We start from the raw sequence: 21,114 nt of genomic DNA, 5'->3' as shown, positions 1-21,114 counted from the left end.
TTGCAGGGCAGAAATTGAGACACAGATGTAGAGAACAAACATATGGACACCAAGTGGGGAACGTGGTGGTGGGGGAAGGGTATTGGTGTGATTAATTGGGAGATTGGGATTGACATATAAACACTAATAGGTAGAAAATGGATAACTAATAAGAAGCTACTGTATAAAAAAATAAATAAAATAAAATTCAAATATTCGAGAAAAAAAAATAAACCAAACGTGCCTTCCTAAAAAAGAAAACAACAAAAACCAAAATATACTGTGTTGGGTCAAAGATGAGATTTTGTGGTTAGAGGCTATTTTTAAAAAAAAGTGGAAGAAAATGCAATACTAAATGAGAATGAGTAAAGATGGTTTAGCAGTAGGAAATCTCTTTATATAGTTTATTACATCAACAAACAAAAGGAGAAAAAGCGTATAAATATACCCATAAATAATCCTAAAAGGGAATTTCTTAAGACCTAACAGCTATTTTTATAAAGACGCAGACATGGAGAATAGACTTGAGGACATGGGGAGGGGGAAGGGTAAGCTGGGACGAAGTGAGAGAGTGGCATTGACATATATACACTACCAAATGTAAAATAGGTAGCTAGTGGGAAGCAGCCGCATAGCACAGGGAGATCAGCTTGGTGCTTTGTGACCACCTAGAGAGGTGGGATAGAGAGGGTGGGAGGGAGACACAAGAGGGAGGGGATACGGGGATATATGTATACGTATAGCTGATTCACTTTGTTATACAGCAGAAACTAACACACCATTGTAAAGCAATTATACTCCAATAAAGATGTTAAAAAAAAGATAGAAAAAAAACTATATGAAATATACAAATGCTTAACACCATATGAAGTCTCCAAAAATAACAAATATTACAGTAAACATTGAAATGATGAAATAATTTAAATAGAAAAAAAGGCAGAGATGCCTACCATTAACCATCTTTGTTTTATATATATATTTTTAGAAGTTTTGGCTAATGCAATAGGATAAGAAAATGAAGTCATTGGTATAAATACTAAAATAAGATACAACATTATACGTCCTACGTTTATATACATAGAAACTCTAGCGTCCTAACTAAAATCCGTAAGAACTAGAAAAAGAATTTTCCAATCTGCATGGATACAAAATAGACATATAAAATTTATAGATTTTATTTGGAACACCATAAAAGAAATAAAATAATACTTCAAACATAATAGCAAATATGTATATATTTATAAACATCTGAAAAGTATGAACCTATATGAAGAAAAAAACGATAAAATCTTATTGAAGGAAATTAAACAAGATCTAAATATACAGAGATATATAAGGTGCCACCAATTAGGAAAGCATAGTAATTTTTTTTTTAATTTTTGAAATTTATTTTTTTATACAGCAGGTTCTAATTAGTTATCCATTTTATACATATTAGTGTATACATGTCAATCCAACCTCCCAATTCAACACACCACCACCCCCACCCTGCCACTTTCCCCCCTTGGTGTCCATACGTTTGTTCTCTACATCTGTGTCTCTATTTCTGCCCTACAAACCGGTTCATCTGTACCATTTTTCTAGGTTCCAGATATATGCGTTAATATACGATATATTTTTTTCTCTTTCTGACTTACTTCACTCTGTATGACAGTCTCTAGATTGATCCATCCACATCTCTACAAATGCCCCAATTTCGTTCATTTTTATGGCTGAGTAATATTCCACTGTATATATGTACCACTTCTTCTTTATCCATTCGTCTGTCAATGGGCATTTATGTTGCTTCCATGACCTGGCTATTCTTTTTGAATTACGGTTTTCTCTGGGTCTATGCCCAGTAGTGGGATTGCTGGGTCATATGGTAATTCTATTTTTAGTTTTTTAAGGAACCTCCACACTGTTCTCCATAGTGGCTGTATCAATTTACATTCCCACCAACAGTGCAAGAGGGTTCCTTTTCTCCACACCCTCTCCAGCATTTATCGTTTGTAGAGTTTTTGATGATGGCCCTTCTGACTGGTGGGAGGTGATACCTCATTGTAGTTTTGACTTGCATTTCTCTAATAATTAGTAATGTTGAACAGCTTTTCATCTTCTTGGCCATCTGTATGTTTTCTTTGGAGAAATGTCTATTTAGGTCTTCTGCCCATTTTTGGATTGGGTTGTTTGTTTTTTTAATATTAAGCTGCATGAACTGTTTATATATTTTGGAGATTAATCCTTTGTCCACTGATTCGTTTGCAAATACTTTCTCCCACTCTGAGGGTTGTCTTTTCGTCTTGCTTGTAGTTTTCTTTGCTTTGCAAAAGCTTTTAAGTTTCATTAGGTCATGTTTGTTTATTTTTGTTCTTATTTCCATTACTCTAGAGGTGGATCAAAAAAGATCATGCTGTGATTTATGTCTAAGAGTGTTCTTCCTATGTTTTCCTCTAAAAGTTTTATAGTGTCCAGTCTTACATTAAGTTCTCTAATCCATTTTGAGTTTATTTTTGTGTATGGTGTTAGGGAGTGTTCTAACTTCATTCTTTTACATGTAGTTGTCCAGTTTTCCCAGCATCACTTATTGAAGAGACTGTCTTTTCTCCATGGTATACCCTTGCCTCCTTTGTCATAGATTAGTTGACCATAGGTGCGTGGGTTTATCTCTGGGCTTTCTATCCGATTCCATTGCCCTATATTTCTGTTTTTGTGCCAGTACCATACTGTCTCGATTACTGTAGCTTTGTGGTATAGTCTGAAGTCAGGGAGTCTGATTCCTCCAGCTCCGTTTTTTTTCCCTCAAGACTGCTTTGGCTATTCAGGGTCTTTTGTGTCTCCATACAAATTTTAAGATCCTTTGTTCTAGTTCTGAAAAAAATGCCATTCATAATTTGATAGGGATTTCACTGAATGTGCAGATTGCTTTGGGTAGTATAGTCATTTTCACAATATTGATTCTTCCAATCCAAGAACATGGTATATCTCTCCATCTGTTTGTATCATCTTTAATTTCTTTCATCATTATCTTATAGTTTTCTGCATACAGGTCTTTTGTCTCCCTAGGTAGGTTTATTCCTAGGTATTTTATTCTTTTTGTTGCAATGGTAAATGGGAGTGTTTCCTTAATTTCTCTTTCAGATTTTTCATCATTAGTGTACAGGAATGCAGGAGATTTCTGTGCCTTAATTTTGTACCCTGCAACTTTACCAAATTCATTGATTAGCTCTAATAGTTTTCTGGTGGCATTTTTAGGATTCTCTATGTATAGTATCATGTCATCTGCAAACAGTGACAGTTTTATTTCTTCTTTTCCAATTTGTATTCCTTTTATTTCTTTTTCTTCTCTGATTGCCGTGGTTAGGACTTCCAAAACTATGTTGAATAATAGTGGTGAGAGTGGACATCCTTGTCTTGTTCCTGATCTTAGAGGAAACGCTTTCAGCTTTTCACCATTGAGAATGATATTTGCTGTGGGTTTGTCATATATGGCCTTTATTATGTTGAGGTAGGTTCCCTCTGTGCCCACTTTCTGGAGAGTTTTTATCATAAATGGGTGTTGAATTTTGTCAAAAGCTTTTTCTGCATCTATTGAGAGGATCATATGGTTTTTATTCTTCAATTTGTTATCATGGTATATCACATTGATTGATTTGCGTATACTGAAGAATCCTTGCATCCCTGGGATAAATCCCACTTGATCATGGTGTTTGATCCTTTTAATGTGTTGCTGGATTCTGTTTGCTAGTATTTTGTTGAGGATTTGTGCATCCACATTCATCAGTGATATTGGTCTGTAATTTTCCTTTTTTGTAGTATCTTTGTCTGGTTTAGGTATCAGGGTGATGGTGGCCTCATAGAATGAGTTTGGGAGTATTCCTTCCTCTGCAATTTTTTGGAAGAGTTTGACAAGGATGGGTGTTCACTCTTCTATAAATGTTTGATAGAATTCACCTGTGAAGCCATCTGGTCCTGGGGTTTTTTTGTTGGAAGATTTGTAATCACAGTTTCAATTTCATTAGTTGTGATTGGTCTGTTCATATTTTCTATTTCTTCCTGGTTCAGTCTTGGAAGGTTATACTTTTCTAAGAATTTGTCCGTTTCTTCCAGGTTGTCCATTTTATTGGCATAGAGTTGCTTGTAATAGTCTCTTAGGATGCTTTGTATTTCTGTAGTGTCTGTTGTAACTTCTCCTTTTTCATTTCTAATTTTATTGATTTGAGTCCTCTCCCTCTTTTTCTTTGTCTTTAATTTTTGCGAATTTGCTTACTATGTGTCTCAGCATGTTTCTCCTTGGGTTATCCTGTATGGGACTCTCTGCGCTTCCTGGACTTGGGTGGCTATTTCCTTTCCCATGTTAAGGAAGTTTTCGACTATAATCTCTTCAAATATTTTCTCTGGTCCTTTCTCTCTCTCTTCGCCTTCTGGGACCCCTATAATGCGAATGTTGTTGTGTTTAATGTTGTCCCAGAGGTCTCTTAGGCTGTCTTCATTTCTTTTCATTCTTTTTTCTTTATTCTGTTCCACAGCAGTGAATTCCACCATTCTGTCTTCCAGGTTACTTATCTGTTCTTCTGCCTCAGTTATTTTGCTATGGATTCCTTCTAGCGTATTTTTCATTTCAGTTATTGTGTTGTTCATCTCTGTTTGTTTGTTCTTTAATTCTTCTAGGTCTTTGTTAAACATTTCTTGCATCTTCTTGATCTTTGCCTCCATTCTTTTTCCTATGTCCTGGATCATCTTCACTATCATTACTCTGAATTCTTTTTCTGGAAGGTTGCCTCTCTCCACTTCATTTAGTTGTTTTTCTGGGGTTTTATCTTGTTCCTTCATCTGGTACATAGCCCTCTGCGTTTTCATCTTGTCTATCTTTCTGTGAATGTGGTTGTTGTTCCACAGGCTGCAGGGTTGTTCTTTTTGCTTCTGCTGTCTGCCCTCTGGTGGATGAGGCTGTCTAAGAGGCTTGTGCAAGTTTCCTGATAGGAGGACTGGTGGTGGGTAGAGCTAGCTGTTGCTCTGCTGGACAGAGCTCAGTAAAACTTTAATCTGCTTTTCTGCTGATGGGTGGGGCTGGGTTCCCTCCCTATTGGTTGTTTGGCCTGAGGCGACTCAACACTGGAGCCTACAGGAGCTCTTTGGTGGGGCTAAAGGTGGACTCTGGGAGGGCTCACACCAAGGAGTACTTCCCAGAACTTCTCCTGTCAGTGTCCTTGTCTTCGCGATAAGACACAGCCACCCCCCCACCTCTGCAGGAGACCCTCCAACACTAGCAGGTAGGTCTGATTCAGTCTTCTGTGGGGTCACTGCTCCTTCCCCTGGGTCCTGATGCACACGCTACTTTGTGTGTGTCCTCCAAGAGTGGAGTCTCTGTTCCCGCCAGTCCTGTCAAAGTCCTGTAATCAAATCCCGCTAGGCTTCAAAGTCTGATTCTCTAGGAATTCCTCCACCCGTTGCCAGACCCCCAGGTTGGGAAGCCTGACGTGGGTCTCAGAACCTTCAGTCCAGTGGGTGGACTTCTATGGTATAATTGTTCTCCAGTCTGTGAGTCACCCACCCAGCAGTTATGGGATTTGATTTTACTGTGATTGCACCCCTCCTACCGTCTCATTGTGGCTTCTCCTTTGTCTTTGGATGTGGGGTATCTTTTTTGGTGAGTTCCAGTATCTTCCTGTCGATGATTGTTCAGCAGCTAGTTGTGATTCCGGTGCTCTCGCCACTTACTGACCCTTGAGGCTTGTGGTTTTTATCTTAGTCCTTGTTTTGTTTTATAAAACTCTGTGTGGTTTATTTTCTTTAACGTGCAGCCTATTTAGCATCTACTGATTCTAACTTATTGAGACTTCATTTATGGTCAAGATTATGATTGTATTGATATGCATTTAAGGACATTGGAGAAAATTTTCTGTTTTTAGGTCACAAGATTAAATAATAAATCTTTCTTGCTAATTTATCCAGAGCCTGTATATTTTGATCATTATTTGAATACATGAAGAGTCAAACACTAGAGGTGAATTGTTTCTCAATATTCATAAAACATTTGCCCCATTATTTGTTCTTTGAATTTTGCTTTGAGTTGAATATAAATACCCTTATTTTTTATTTTGTTTATATCTGAATACCATAACTTGCCTATTTTTGATTTTAACAAATTTTTTGTCACTTTGTCTTTCTTGTGTCTCTTATTGGATCCTATTTTTAATCCTGTGCCTTTCAATACCATTATTTTTTCATTTACATTTAGTGTTTTTAATAATGTATTTTTCATACTTGTTTTTTTTCTGTTAGTTACTAAATTCCTATTAGTTTCCTTGATTTTTTACTCTCTAAAAATGCAAGCTATATTTCCTTTTTATATTATTTTTTAGTCTTTCATAAGGTTTTATTAGAGTCTGATTTCACTCAACCAGTGGTTATTTTCAACTTTTCAAAATAAGTTTTAATCTATTTTTCTGTATTTTTTGGTGGTGAATTTGAAACCATATTGTTCGAATTTCATGTTTAAAAGAAATAATTTAATAAGAATTTTCCTTTACCACTAAGCTCAACACTGTTTATATAATTTGAAATTTTACATCAAAGTAGTTACTATTATATTATTTTGCAAAATAAAATTCTTCTCTTTCTAGAGTAATTTTCTGCATATAGATTCTGTATATATTTTGTTAGATTCATACCTAAGTATTTAATATTTTTGGTGCTATTGTAAATGTTATTGTCTTATTGCATTTCAAATTCCGAGTTTTCAGTGCTGTATATACAAAAGCAATTGATCTTTGTATGTTAACCTAGTGTCCAGCAACCTCTCTATACTTAACTATTAGTTCCAGGTTTTGTGTGCATGTGAATTCTTTGGGATTTTCTACATATAAACAGTCATGTTATCTGCAAACAAAGATAGTTTTGTTCCTTCCCAAACTCTGTACATTAAATTTCCTTTTCTCCTTTTTTTGCACTAGCTGTGCCTTCTAGTACAGTGTTGAATAGGAATAGTGAAAGAGGACATCTTTGCCTTGTTTCTCATCCTAGGAGGAAAGGGAGCAGGTTTTCAACAGTAAGTATGATACTAGCTATAGATGTTTTAATAGATATTCTTTCTCATTTTGAAGATGTTCCTCTCTATTTCTAGTTTTCTAGGGGTTTTTACATGAAAAAGTGATGGAATTTGTTAAATGACTTTTCCATATCAATTGATATGAGCATCCAAATTTTTTTCTTTTACTTGTTGATATGGTGGATTACACTGATTGATTTCAAATATTGAACCAGGCTTGCATATCTGGAATAAGTTACACTTGGTCATGCTACATATTTTTTTACACTTTTGGATGCAATTTACTAATATTTTCTTGAAGATTTTTACATCTATATTCATGAGAGATATTGATCTGTAGTTTGTCTTTACCTGCTTTGAGTATTGCAGTAGTGCTGGGCTCATAGAAGGAATTAAGAAGTGTTCTCTCTGCTTCTATTTTCTGGACAAGAATGTGGAGAATGGGTATCATTTCTTCCTTAAATGTTTGGTAGGATTAACCAGTGGAATCCCCTGGGCCTAGTGCTTACTTTTTTCAAAGTTATTAATTACTAATTCAATTTTGTAATGAATATAGGCCTATTCAAACTGTCCATTTCTCCTTGTGTGAGTTTTGATAGTTTGTATCTCTCGAGGATTTGGTCAATTCTATTTAAGTTATCAAATTTTGGGGAACAGATTTGTTCATAGTATTCCTTTGTTATCGTTTTAATGTTCATAAAATCAGTTGTGATGATCCTAATTTCACTTCTGATATTGGTAATTTGTGACTTCTTTCTCTTTTTTTCTTTAGTTAGTCTGGGTAGAAGTTTATCAATTTTATTGATCTTTTCCAAGAACAAGTTTTAGGTTTTGTGGAATTTTCTCTTTCATTGCTTTTTGCTCTTTTATTTCATTTCTTCTACTGCTTTAAGCTTAAGTTGCTCTTTCTTTCCACTTTCCAATGGGAGAAACTTATATTATTGATTTTACATCTTTCTTCTTTTCTAATATATACATAATAATATATATATTCAATGGAATTCATTTCTTTGTAGTCACTGCTTTTTCAGCATCCCACAAATTTCGATAAGTTGTAGTTTAGTTTATTTTTGTTCAGTTCAAAATATTTTAAAATTTCTCTTAAGACTTTTTCTTGACCCACGTGTTATTTAAGAGTGTATTTTTAAATCTCCAAGTATTTGGGGGAATTTCCCACCCCTTTCTGTTATTTATTTGTAGTTTAGTTCCTTTTTTCTGAGAACATACTTTTTATGATTTCTATTCTTTTAAATTTAAGATGTGTTTTATGGCCCAGAGTGTATTCTATTTTGGTAAGGGTGATTATTCCATGTGTTCTTGAGGAGTATGTGTATTCTGCTGTGGTCGGATGGAGTATTCTAAAAATGTCAAACAGATCAAGTTGATTGGTAGTGATGTTCAGGTCAACTATATTCTTATGGCTTCTCTACCTGCTTGATCTATAAATGACTAAAAGAGGGCTGTTCATGTATCCAACTGGAATAGTGGATTTGTCTATTTCTATTACTGTTCTATCAATTTTTCCCTTACACAATTTGTTGCTGTGTGTTTATCATGTGTAAATACCACATTAAGGATTGTTATGTCTTCTTGGAAAAGTGACCCCTTTATCATATGTAATGCTCTCTTTCTCTTAATTAATATTTTTTCTTGTCCTGAGTCTTTTTTCTCTGGAAATAATATAGCTACTCTATCTTTCTTTTGATTAGTGTTGACACGGTATCTCCTTCTCCATTCTTAACCCGCATCTTCATATTTGTTTTTTTCTTATTGACAATATAAGATTGGGTCTTGTTTTCTCAGTCACTTTGGCAATCTCTGTTTTTAATTGGAGTATTCAGGCCATTCACACTGAAAGTAATTATTGATATACTGGATTATATTACCATGTTTGTAACTGTTCTTTATTCATTGTATTTGTTCTTTGTCTCTTCCCCCCCCCCTTTTTCTGCCTTCTCTAGTTTTAATTTAGCATTTTATATGAGTCCATCTTAGTCTTCTATTAACATATCAATTATACTTCTTTTTAAATGTTTTTGGTGGTTGTCTAGAGATTGCAATACACATTTATACCACTTCCCCTGTAGCACAGGTACCTTATAGCAGAGTATTCCCAATTCCCTCCTCCCTTCCCTTATGACATTGTTGTCATTCATTGCACTTATTTATATGCTCTAATCATCACCTGTTCCAATCTGAGATGTTCATGTTCTCCATCTGTTACTGGACTGCCAACTTGGATCCATTACTGGATCCACTGGTTTCTAATTTTCACATCTTCCTCATTACTGGATTACTTCCCTGTTTTTCCAAAATCCATCATATTGTATTTTCCTAAGAGTGGGTGTGTGCTGTTCAATATTATACATTGACAAAATAAATAAATAAACAAGCTAGAACCGCACTAGATGACTTAGAGGATATTTTGCAAGGTATTAATGTGAAGACAAATTTGATGCAGAAGACAATTTGTAATTCAAAGAAAATTATATAATATTTTAATATAATATGATGAATAAAACCCCTGAAAGATATGGGTAGGTTATAGAAATAGGTAGATGGATTTATATGCTTATGGAGAATTTAGGAAAGAATACATGCAAGGTTATTAAAATGGATTATGCAGGAGGAGTGGGCACAGTGATGTGGATGGAAAGGAAAATAACGATTGCATAAAAATTTTAGAGCACGTATAAACTGTATTTTTAAACCTTAAATATATGTATTGACATATGCATAAAGGAAATAAAGAAAATTCTAGGAAAACACTCAAAATGGATGTTTGTAAAGTAAAATTTCTCAGCCCTACATGTCTGAAGTTGTCCTGATTCACTCTGCATTTTGAAGGGCTAGATCTGTTACTGATGAGATGTCTCAAGCTATTCTTGCCATCATTCCTCCATAAGTGACCAGTTTCTTAATTCTTTCTGGAATATTTTAGGCTCTTCTCTGTTTTTTAGATGTTGGCATTTCATAGTGATATGCCTTGGTTTGGTTCTTTTAAAATTCATTTCTCTAAGTCCTTTTAAAAAAATCCATGTCCTTCTACTCCATGGTATATATCTCCTTAAATAATTCTCTTGATGTGGTCCTCCTCTGCACTTCCTTGTGCATCTTTCTTGACTCTAATTAGGTTGCTATTAGACCCCTAAATTAATCTTACTCTCCTATGTTGTCTTTCAAATTTATTCTTTTTTGTTCTTTTAATCTCTTCATTTAATTTTGTGGGAAATTTCCCTAACTTTATTTTACAACCATTTTAGTAAATCTTAGTAAATTTCCAAAAATCAATTTAAAAAAATATCTAATGCCACTATCTCTTTCTCTGTTAGTTCCTTTTTCTTTGTAACCAGGGGTGCAATATGTATTCTCAAATCTCTCTAAAAATATTAGAGGTTTTGGAAGTTTCTCCTGTTTCCTACAATATCTCTGTTTCTCCTGGGGCAACTTTTTCTCTTTTTTAATGTTTTTCTTTCTTTCTAATATTGGAGACTTTCTTCAAATGTCTGCTGACCTGTGGTTATCTGCTTCTACTTAAGAGGAGGCTCTGGAAATCAATCAACGTGACTCACCAAATTAAAGAATAAAGAAGGAAAACGATATGAATAGCTCAATAGATGCATTTGATAATTAACGTCTGTCCATGATAAAACTCTCAGCAAACTAGCAATAAACAGAAACTTCCTCAGTTGTGTGTGTGTGTGTGTGTGTGTGTGTGTGTATGACATCATACTTGATGGTGATACTAAATGCATTTTCTCTAACATTGGAAACAAGGCAAGGGATTCCATTCTCACCATTTCTCCTCAACATTGTATTTAAACTCCTAACCAGTGCAACAAGAAAGAAAAAAGAAACAATTTTTGGAAAGGAAGAAGTAAAGGAGTTTTATTTGCTGATGACATGATTGTTTTTTTCTATAAAATCCAAAGGAAATCTATGAATATATACTAGAATACATGAATTTAGGAAGGTCATGAATACATGGTTAATGTTTCTGAAAATCGATTCTATGTTCATACAGTTGTTAGAAATAATTTTAAAAGCAATATCATTTAAAGTAGCCCCCTCAAAGAATAAAATAACTAAGAATAATTTTAATGAAAGAAGTGTATGACTTCTATACTGAAAGCTGTAAACACTTCTGGCAAAATTAAGGGAAAATAAATAAATGGATTAGAGCTCAATATTGTTAAGATGTCACTTTTCACCAAATTTATCAACAAGTTCAATGCAAACCTTATAAAACTCTAAAATGCTTTTCTTGTAGAAATTGACAAATCCAATTTAAAAGATATGTGGAAAAACAAAAGACCTAGAAAACCCAAGACATATTTTCCTAATTGACTTCAAAACTTACTATAAGTTGTAGTATTCAAATCAATATACTATTGGCACAAGGATAGACAAACAGATAAATAGTATAGCATAGAAAATCCAGAAATAGACCCATGCTTATACTGTAAATTACTTTTTGAATATTTTCATTAACTTGGGGAAGGCAAAGATTTCTTAAGTAGTACACTGAAGTTATTAGCCACAGAAGAAAAAAATGATAGCTTTAGCTTCATCAAAATTAAACATTTCTCCTCCTCAAAAGACATGGTTAAGAAAATGAAAGGCAAACCACAGAATGGGAAAAAATGTTCATAATACGTATATTAAACAAAACACTTCTTTCCATAATATATACAAACTCCTACACATCAATAATTAATAAATGACAATCTAATAATATAAATGGGCCAAAGACTTGGAAAGACACTTCACAAAAGGAGATTATGAATTGCCAATAAGCATACAGAAGTGTGCTCAATATTATCAGTCATTAAAGAAATACAAATTAAAACTATATGGGATATCACATTATACATTATAGACTAAAATGGGTCAAACATAGACTTTGAAATACAGTTTGACAGGTTCTAAAACCATTAAACATATTCCTACACAATGACCCAACAATTCCACTCCTAGTTATTTACACAAGAGAAATTAAAACATCTTGCCACTAAAAAACTTGTACAAGAACAACAGCTTTATTCAAACTAGTCCCAAACTAGAATCCACCCAAGTGTCCATAAACAGGAAAATGAATAAACGGATAGTGGTAGGTCCACACAATGGAATACCTTCAACAATAAAAAAGAACAAATTTCTGTTCATCCAACAACATGGATGATGAGCAAAAGAAGTCAGACACAAAGCACATGTGTTGTATTATTTTCATGTATGTGGAATCCAGGAACAGGCAAAATTAACATATGGTGACAGAAAGGACAGCAATGTTTCCATCTGAGAGGCTGCCTGGGCACAAGTGGTCAGGATCCAAGTTGAGGGGTGGAGGGTGTGTTGTTCTGTTCTTCACTTTTCAAATAACACAACAGTTTTCAGCACCATGTCCCCCTTGTGATCGCCACTGCTTCTCCAGGTGCTGCAGGGCACACTGGTTGCTTCTCTGACCTCTGGGGGCATCCTACACCTACAATAGTAATTAGCGATCCTCTGACCAGTTTTTGTCTTATAGATTTCGGTAGTAATCTCTCATCTGCTCATTGCCCCCTGCCATTCTCCTTGTCATTGTGAATCTAATCCCTTCATTAGCATTTTAGTGGGGGGAGGGGAGATAATAAAAGAGAAGACAAATGATTCTCTTCAATCTGCAGTCTTTAATCAGAAACTTCTTTATGCAGAATTCAACAAAATAATGTGACATTTCTTTGATGGTTTTGGGTACTGGTAAGTGACAATAATTTTCTTCTGGTTTGACAAAGAATCCTAATGTCTTCATAACTTTTATGAATACAAAATGTTGATTAAAACATTATCAGAGCAATAAAATAATCACCTAAGAACCAGAATTAAAGGCTCAGGTTTAAAATTACTATCACAGAAAATAGCAGCAATTTCTGAAATTCAGATGTCTAGAAAGATACACTATATAAAACAATAACACAGAAAGATTTATATTAACACAAAGTAGAAGTCCCAGAAGAAACGACTGATAGTCTTGTGAATTTCTCAGTTTATCCATATCATATCATTCTTAACCACATCTTATCATTTATGAACTAGTTTTATAATATAAGATGGTATTTCTCTTAACAGTTATAGATCAGAGGAGGGGACATCTTGTTTTATTTTCTCTTAGTTATTAATTAAGAAACATTTTTCAAGGTTAGATTTTTTATTCTATTGTTTTCATTCCTCTGTTTATTCCACTTGATTTTGTACAAATTTTAAATTTTTTTAATTGAAAAATATACCAGGTAAGGGGAGATATCTTTACAATGGTTTTGATTGGGACAGACTGGAATGGACTTTTTCAGTCCTGTGCTTCAGTCTTTCTTAACCTCCTCACTTTCTTCTGTTATATCATTGTTTGTTGTTTCAATTCCATTTATTCTGGTCTCTACTGAAACCACTTATTTTATATGTGTTGGTTCTTCACAACCTATCCTTTATATATAAAATGTTACAGCCTCCACAAGCGTCTTGGAATATTGATGACTGTTTTCACATGGTATTCTTCCTCCCTAGGATAGCCACAGCAAATCAGAACACAGACAACAGGCTTAACTTAGAGCCTGCATTCAGGCACTTCAAAAGACATAAAGTGGAGATTTCAACTGCAATAAAAAAAACATTTCCTTTCCTTGAGGGTCTTCGTGACCGTGAACTCATCACCAATAGAATGTATGAAGTAAGTGAGGTTTATTATGTCACAGTCTGGTAAACTAGCCCCACACTAAGTTATGCTTCGATAACCTGAACACAGAAGTAAGGGCACAAGTACCTAACTGAGGAGTGTCCTATGAGAAGAAGACCTTTTCAAGTATTTTTGCAATTGTTCAAGTATTGTGATAAGGTAAAAAGGGAGAGGGAGAGTAGAAACAGGCATCACTGGAGACAGTCCTGCTTCTAACTGAAGGGATGGTGCTCATGGTGACCACTGGCGTCAAGGTGAGTAGCACTGGAGACAGGCTGCATCTGAAGCAGGTGTGCTCCACAGATGTTTAATTCCTTGTAGAAATGCACACAGTAGAGCATAAACTAAGAATTAAAAGAAATTTAATGAATTGATGAATAATTTAAATGAGATGATTTAATGAAATAATAATTGACACAGCATTTCTTTTCAATGAACTTCAATTTAAATAGTTAGATCTGAGAACATTAAAACCCACAGGGAATTGATGTCCTGTTAGGACAAATTTGGGAGTATATGCTTGCTATTCTTTCTCCAGTGGTTTTCGGTGTGGGAGGGGGGGTTCTTTTTTTCCCATTTATTTACTTATTTTATTTATGCTATTTCTGGAGTCTTGGAATTTCGGTTAATTTTAGCAATAGGTGTTGTTGGAGCTACAGAGATGCAAGTCTTCTCCTTGCCCTACAAATATGCTTTCCCTGTGGTCAAGTTCACAAAAGGGGAAACTGTCACCTGCCTTCCTTGAGCCCTTCCAGGCCAAGTCAGTCTCGGTGAAGGGGCAGGAGTTGTCCAGTCAACAGAATAGCTGCTCATCACCTGCCAAGTCTATTCCTAAAACATTTGACCAAGTTCTTAGAAGCCTACAAATCCATTAACTTTGAACCCATTTTATTCTTCAGAATTGCTCCTTCTTACATCTAATATAAATGAGGGTGAGGAGATCAGATTCACAAATGGGGATTTCTAAGGAGAAAGGATTTACTGTTTCACTTAGTAGCCATACAAATACACTGAAATTCTAAACCTTTATGTGAAAAGATAAGTATGTATGGAAATTGGAATACATTAACTATAAAATCTCTTTCTAGGGCTCTTCTGTAACGTGGAAGTCTGTATTTATATTTTTTCCATTCAATATTTTTTAGGACTGTCAAGATTCTTGTAGAAACCTGGTCCCTGTATCGAGAGTGGTTTACAATGTTCTCAGTGAGCTGGAGAAGACATTTGACATGTCGCTTCTGGAAGCTTTGTTCAGCGAGGTCAACCGGCAGGAATATCCTGATTTAAATCACATTTATGAAAGCTTCATAAAGGGTAATTAGCTTATTCTCTACCTTTTGATGTTCAAGGCCAATTCTTTTCAACAAGTATAGATTGAGCTTGTACCACAAGCCATACATGGTGCTGGGTAGTGGGGATATAACAGTTAGCAAAACACGTACCATGAGCCTTATCAAAGCTCATGTTATAATGGCTACAGTATGACACCAACCTGGAGCTCTGCTTAACTAGGCATTTAGACTCACAGGACAACCAGAGCCACAGTGGCATCCAATTTAGATAGAAGGACAAATGACAGGGCAGCAGTGGTCTACACAGCAGTCCACTGAGTTCACTACTACCCATCTGAAGCTTAGCTGCGGGTGCAGGATCTATCCTGGCTTGGCAACACCAGATCAATGGGAGTCAGTATCCCAACCACTCCAGAATCATAACTTTTAGGGACCCCTAGAGGGACAAGCCGAGTTACAAGAATCACCACATTGAAGGAAGACCCAAGAATAGTGCCTAGATCCCAGTCTACATGTAAAGGACCAGTCACAGGTCATTTTAAGCCCTAAACCCAGGGTTGGCTTAGTAACACAGAAGAAAGGCCACTTTCATCAGATTTCCAGAGTAATGAGCAAGAAAGCTAACTCAATATCAAATCTGCCCTTAAAGGAAAAATGGTTTTATTAACTTTTTCTCCTCAAATAATCACACAAGCTCTTCTCTTCCAGGGACTATTTTTGGTGCTATACAAAACTAAATCTTGACTTTTTCCTGAGAAGGCATAATTTATACTTTTTGAATGCTGGGGCGACTCACACCTACACTTGCTGCCATCCACCTGCCCCTGGGGAAGGTTGCTGCTGCCGCCTCCTGGACTCTGCTGTCCCCGAGAGCTCGGGTCAGCGGCCAAAGTTAGAGGCTGGAGACTGTGACCAGGGCGTGACATCTCTCCTATTGCCAGGTCCCCACCTCCATCTCATGTGCTGAAGCCCCCAGTGCCTGCCCACAGGCCTCCTTCAACTCTTCTGGGCTTTGGGCCATTGTTCTCCTCGCACCTTCCGCCTGGTTTTGCTGAGGCTTGAAGCCCGTGTCCTGGGGGAGACAAAGCAGCCATGGCTCTCACAGTCCTGTCCATCTCACCCCCTAAAAGGCACTGTCCCAGGAGGTGCTCCTGCCATCAGCTCTGGGGCAGCCCGGGCTCCACTGCCTCCCCTGGTGTCTCCTCCCCGGACTCCTGGCAGGGATCCATGCCCTAGGCTCCCTGGTTTATTTCCTTCCTCCTACGCTTGCTGGGTCACCTAGCTGCAGGGGCCCTGGGCTGGTGTCCTGGCCTCTCCTTGTTGGGGCAGCCTCCTGGGTCCCTGGTCCAGGAGTCATGGGGACGTCCTGCAGTGCTGCAACAGGCACTCCCTGCTTGCGGCTTCAGAGTGTCCTTCTTTGTGGGATCTGGGCCACTATGGGAACCCTGTCTAGTAACCCCACCAAACGCATCACCCCTTCTGCTTGGTCTCTTTGGGAACCGCTCATCCTCCCCAACACAATTAAGTCCAACCCTCATCTTATCTAGTCCCATCTTTATTTTATTTCTTTTTATTATTTATTTATTTATTTATTTATTTGGCTGCACTAGATCTTAGTTGTGGCACGCTGGATCTTCGAGGCAGCACGCGGGCTCTTTTAGTTGCAGAATGGAGGCTCTTAGTTGCGGCATGCGGATCTAGTTCCCTGACCGGGGATGGGAACCCGAGCCCCCTGCATTGGGAGCTCAGAGTCTTAACCACTGGACCACCAGGGAAGTCCCTAGTCCCATCTTTATAGCTCTTGGGCTTTCTCTTTTATACACATGGATCTCTCTAGGATCCTACCCCTTCTCCAGAGGAAATCTCTCTGTTTCTTCCTTACAGTTTGAACAGTTCAGTAAACACATTTCACTTTCCTTATTTATCTTGCCATGTGCTTTCCCCACGATGCGAGGTATATTTTACATAACTGACAGGATCACGATGTTTCCACGACTCCTTTATCCTTACATACAAGTGGCTCATTTCTGTTTGGGTTACATAGCATTCAGCTTGCTGGGGCTTCTCTTCTGTCCAAGGATGATGGGGGAACTTTACCAAGAGGATTGGGAACCCCTGAGCTCTGAGTGACCCGAGGGCTAGGAATTCCTAAATTTGTAATTTTGAGATGATGTTCCTGGTCTCTGGTGGAGATCTCTAATTGTCTTCTTCTCTGTCCCTCTCTTCAGTAATGCAGGGGAAAATTAATCATGAAGGAAGCAATGGAGAAGAGAGGGAGGAGAGGCCTACTCTCCCACTAAGCCTTGAGCAAGGTGATTGAGACAAATACAAAAGCGATTCCCATCTGCTAAGAGGGAAAGGGGAAGGGGAGGTGTGAGCCCAAGTCCTGAGCAAACACTGAGAATCAGGGAAGAAATGTTGAAGGACCACGGAGAAGGCGGCGAGGGGTGTCTGTATGAGCACGTAACCAGAGGCTGAGTCCTGGAGAAGTAGCTGTGACAAGAGATTGTGGGCCCAAATACCAAGACAAAGGAAGAGGAACCCAGGGTGTCAGTAACCAGATTTAAAGAGAATGACTACCTGGAAGTAATTGTGATTTAGAAAGACTCCTGTAGGAGAAGATCAGTGTAAAGGTGTGAAGGGCTAAGGACTATGGGCCCAAGGTCAGCGTCAAAGAGGAGACCCTTGATGATGGCAGAAGGAGGGACCGATTTAAACGTGGGGTATGTTGTTCAAGAGCAGGAATATTCAAGGAGAAAGGCAGTCATATAGAGACAGAAGCAAGGAAGTGGTAGAGACGTGGAGGAGAGGATGTGGGTATTTGAGAGACAGAGAGGAAGAGAAAGAAGAAATGAAAGGAGAAAGGGGTCAGGGACACAACAAAAACAACCAAGTTATTAACAGCTCACTTGATTGAACGTTTATTCTGGCAGTTGTGGGATTAGTGCCATTGGACGATGTTATCACTCATGTGCCCATTTTGCAGATAAGGAAGCTGAAATCTAGAGAGACCATGTAAATAGTTGTCCTGGGGTCAATGAGCAAGGATAGACCCAGGCGTTCTGAACCCAGAGCCTGTGTTTGCAACCCTGGATACTACCTGGTAACCTAATGGAAAAGACAGAACCATGAAACAAAAATAAGGAAACATATAAAGAGGGAAATCCCAAGGGCTGGAGAAAGTGGAGGAGAATCAGACACTGAATCCTCATGGAAAGGCCAACAAGACTTGCACAGGGAGGGGGTGGAGTAAGAGGGAGTGTGGAAGAGGCAGCAGGACTTTGCAGGAAGTAAGGGAAGGCCACCAGTCAGGGGCAGCTCTGGGGACAAAGGCAAGTTCCCTATGACCGCGGGTGGTTTGTATTTTCCTGTTGGATGCTGATTGATGCCGGAGGAAAACAAAGTATTGATGAATCAAAACATGATTTAGGTACGACCTCACCTGAAAATGGACTCTCGGATAACCTCTGTGAAACAGAACAGATAAATGCAAAGAGGAAAGATACAACCAGTGACCAAAACGATGCACTAGAAAGCCAACAAGCAAATGGACAATGTGCCCAAGAGTCTGAACCAGCAGGTAAGACTGGCTGGGTTTGATGAGTGTGGAAGGGCCAAGAGGTCCTGACTAGTGGCAGAGAAGGAAGTAATGCACCACTCAAGGAGACATCTATTAACAAAGAAGGGGAAATCACACAGACACACAGAGGGCAGGAATGGGGCCTGATATATTGATGGGGGAGACCTGGAGGAAGAAAGTGAGAAAGGAAAAACTAAGAGACAGAAGGCGAAGAGTTGCAGAGCCCCACTGGGGAAGAGAGACAGAAACAAAAGTCGAACAAGTCAGGGAGAGATTGACTCCAGAATCAATGAAGCACAGCACTTTCACAGGGTGAAGGTGGCAGTATATGCAGACAGGTTATAAGTAGAAACATAAGAAGGAAAGAGAAGTCGGATGAAATGCAAGAAAATGGAAACAGGGCAAATCAAGTCTCTGTGGTCTTTTTTATCTTCAGAGTCCTGCGAACAAGTACCTATCCAATCAAATAATGGTGATGCAAGAAAGGAGACACCCAGCCCATTGCCTTATGAGGAAGAAAGTAATTACTTACCAATTTTCTAATTACATCTTTGTTTTCCTATGAGAGTAAAAGCTCTCCTTTGTTCTCCCATACTAATACACCCCTTCCCAATCCTAACACTGTCCAAGACACACAGCCTTCTCCACAACCTCTGGCTGATTTTAGCAGATGTAAGTTGCAAGGGAGAAGGAGAGCTGAGCTCTTTGGTGGATGGGGTGTCCCTGGGAAGAGAATGCAAAGATGAAAAATAGGAAAAGGTGGACTGTGCAGCACCAAATAACAAAGTACAAGAGTGAGATAGATTTTAGATAAATTGACATGGAATCAAAATAATGCCATGTTGTGGAGTTGATGAAAAGAAATAAGTTGCAACTTCCTTTTCAGAGGTTATAACAGAAACATGTAAATCATGTAAGATGTTGCAGGTCAGATTTGCAAGTAAGGAAGCCCAGGTGAATGGCCTTTTAGAAAGGAAGTGGCAGGTAGAGGGATGTGGTTTGTTGGACAGTGGCACACAGGGAGAACTTTGGTGATGATTTGAATGCTTAAATGAGGAAAATATATAGAAAGACAAAATTGATATAGAGGAGACATGTGCAGGTCATAATAATAATTAAGAAACAGGGATAGAGTAAGAGAAAGTAGGAAACGTAACAGAGAATAGATACATTGAAAAAGCAGGTATGGGACAGCAGGGTCAGGTCTAGGGTGAGACCCTGGGACACATATAAGGATTATCTTACTCTTGGCACCTTCTTGTGCCCTAGGCACCTCCTTTGCCTGGTCCTAGACCCTGCTGGACACTGGGGACAGTGATTACAAATGTAGAGGAAAAGAGATGAATAGAGAAAGATACAGATGAAAAAGAATACCAATAAATAGAAAAATGGGGGTAGGAGAGGCACAAAGAGAATAATTTAAAGGACAATGAGTTAAAAATCGGTAGAGAGTGGGCCAAACAGAGAGAGGAGACAAATCAAGACATTACCCCATTTGAGGAGACAGTCATCAAAAAAGAAGACACAAGGGGCTGTTCCTAATACCATTGAGAAGGGTACGGTATCTGCAATGATCAAAATAGCCCTGTAACCCCCTCAGATAAAAATAGGCCTCTCCTCAGGCATCTCACCCTCCCCATGGTTTCAGTACCATCCATCATCTATTGATTCCTAGATGTACATCTCCAGCCCACACCTGATCTCTAGACTCATTCCTCCAAGTGCTTGAAGAGCTGTATTCAAGGATCTGATGGACATCTCTATTTGGAAGCTGTATCAGTTATCTATTGCTGTATAAAAAAATAGTCCCAAAACTTAGTGGATTAATCCAACCATGGTTTTGTCACTTCTGTCAATCCTAACTTTACACATAGCCTATGACTCAGCAGTTACATTCCTCAACAGATCAACAGAAATGCATATTATCTTCATCAAAACACATACAAAAGAATGTTCATCATAGTTTTATTCATAGTAGTCTAAAGCTTGAGCCAGCAAAAATGGATATTTTATGGTTTTATTTTTTAATGGATAATTTCTATAAAGGAATATTATATAGTGGTGAAGATAAATATACGAAATGGATACAGATGACTATCACACACATGTTGATTAAAGAAGCCAAATCCACCCCCGCCCCTGAAAAGTCCGAGGGACAGAGAGAGAGAGCAAGAGTGAATGATTCCACTTATATAAATTTATATAAATTTTGAACTAGCAAAATCAATCATCTATGGTATTAAAAGTGTCAAAGTGGTGGTTAACTTGAGCAAGATACATCTGGACAGTTAGTGGGGGCATCACTAAGAGGTTTCTGGAGTGTTAGTAATTTCTTATTACTTGATCAAAGTGATGGTTACCCAGATATGCTTGTTCTGTGATAATTCAAAATTTATGATTCGTGCATTTTTATCTATGGGTTATACTACAATTATGATTTTTATTTTTGAAAAGCAAAAAAAAAAAAAAAATCATCAAAAGATGAGAAAAGTAAGTGAAAAGAAAGTAAAAACAGAGATAAAAT

The 21,114-nt window shown here is 37.5% G+C and overlaps 1 protein-coding gene across 4 annotated transcripts in view; it reads left to right on the top strand.

Moving 5' to 3' along the window:
- LOC137765063 (nuclear autoantigen Sp-100-like) overlaps positions 1-21,114 on the top strand; it is an 84,851-nt gene that overhangs the window by 26,545 nt on the left and 37,192 nt on the right. For 3 of the 4 annotated variants that reach the window (XM_068544256.1, XM_068544257.1, XM_068544258.1), the window contains exons 2-6: positions 13,550-13,712; positions 14,864-15,032; positions 17,239-17,322; positions 18,441-18,590; positions 19,027-19,110. In XM_068544256.1, the coding sequence (XP_068400357.1) occupies positions 13,550-13,712; positions 14,864-15,032; positions 17,239-17,322; positions 18,441-18,590; positions 19,027-19,110 (650 nt within the window). Of the gene's footprint in view, positions 1-6,914; positions 7,010-13,549; positions 13,713-14,863; positions 15,033-17,238; positions 17,323-18,440; positions 18,591-19,026; positions 19,111-21,114 lie in introns of all 4 variants that reach the window. The other variant, XM_068544259.1, reaches the window with a different exon arrangement.

Source organism: Eschrichtius robustus, chromosome 5 (genome assembly GCF_028021215.1).
Source record: "Eschrichtius robustus isolate mEscRob2 chromosome 5, mEscRob2.pri, whole genome shotgun sequence".
NCBI classification, from domain to species: Eukaryota; Metazoa; Chordata; class Mammalia; order Artiodactyla; family Eschrichtiidae; genus Eschrichtius; species Eschrichtius robustus.
This window is presented reverse-complemented; position numbering and strand designations above follow the sequence as displayed.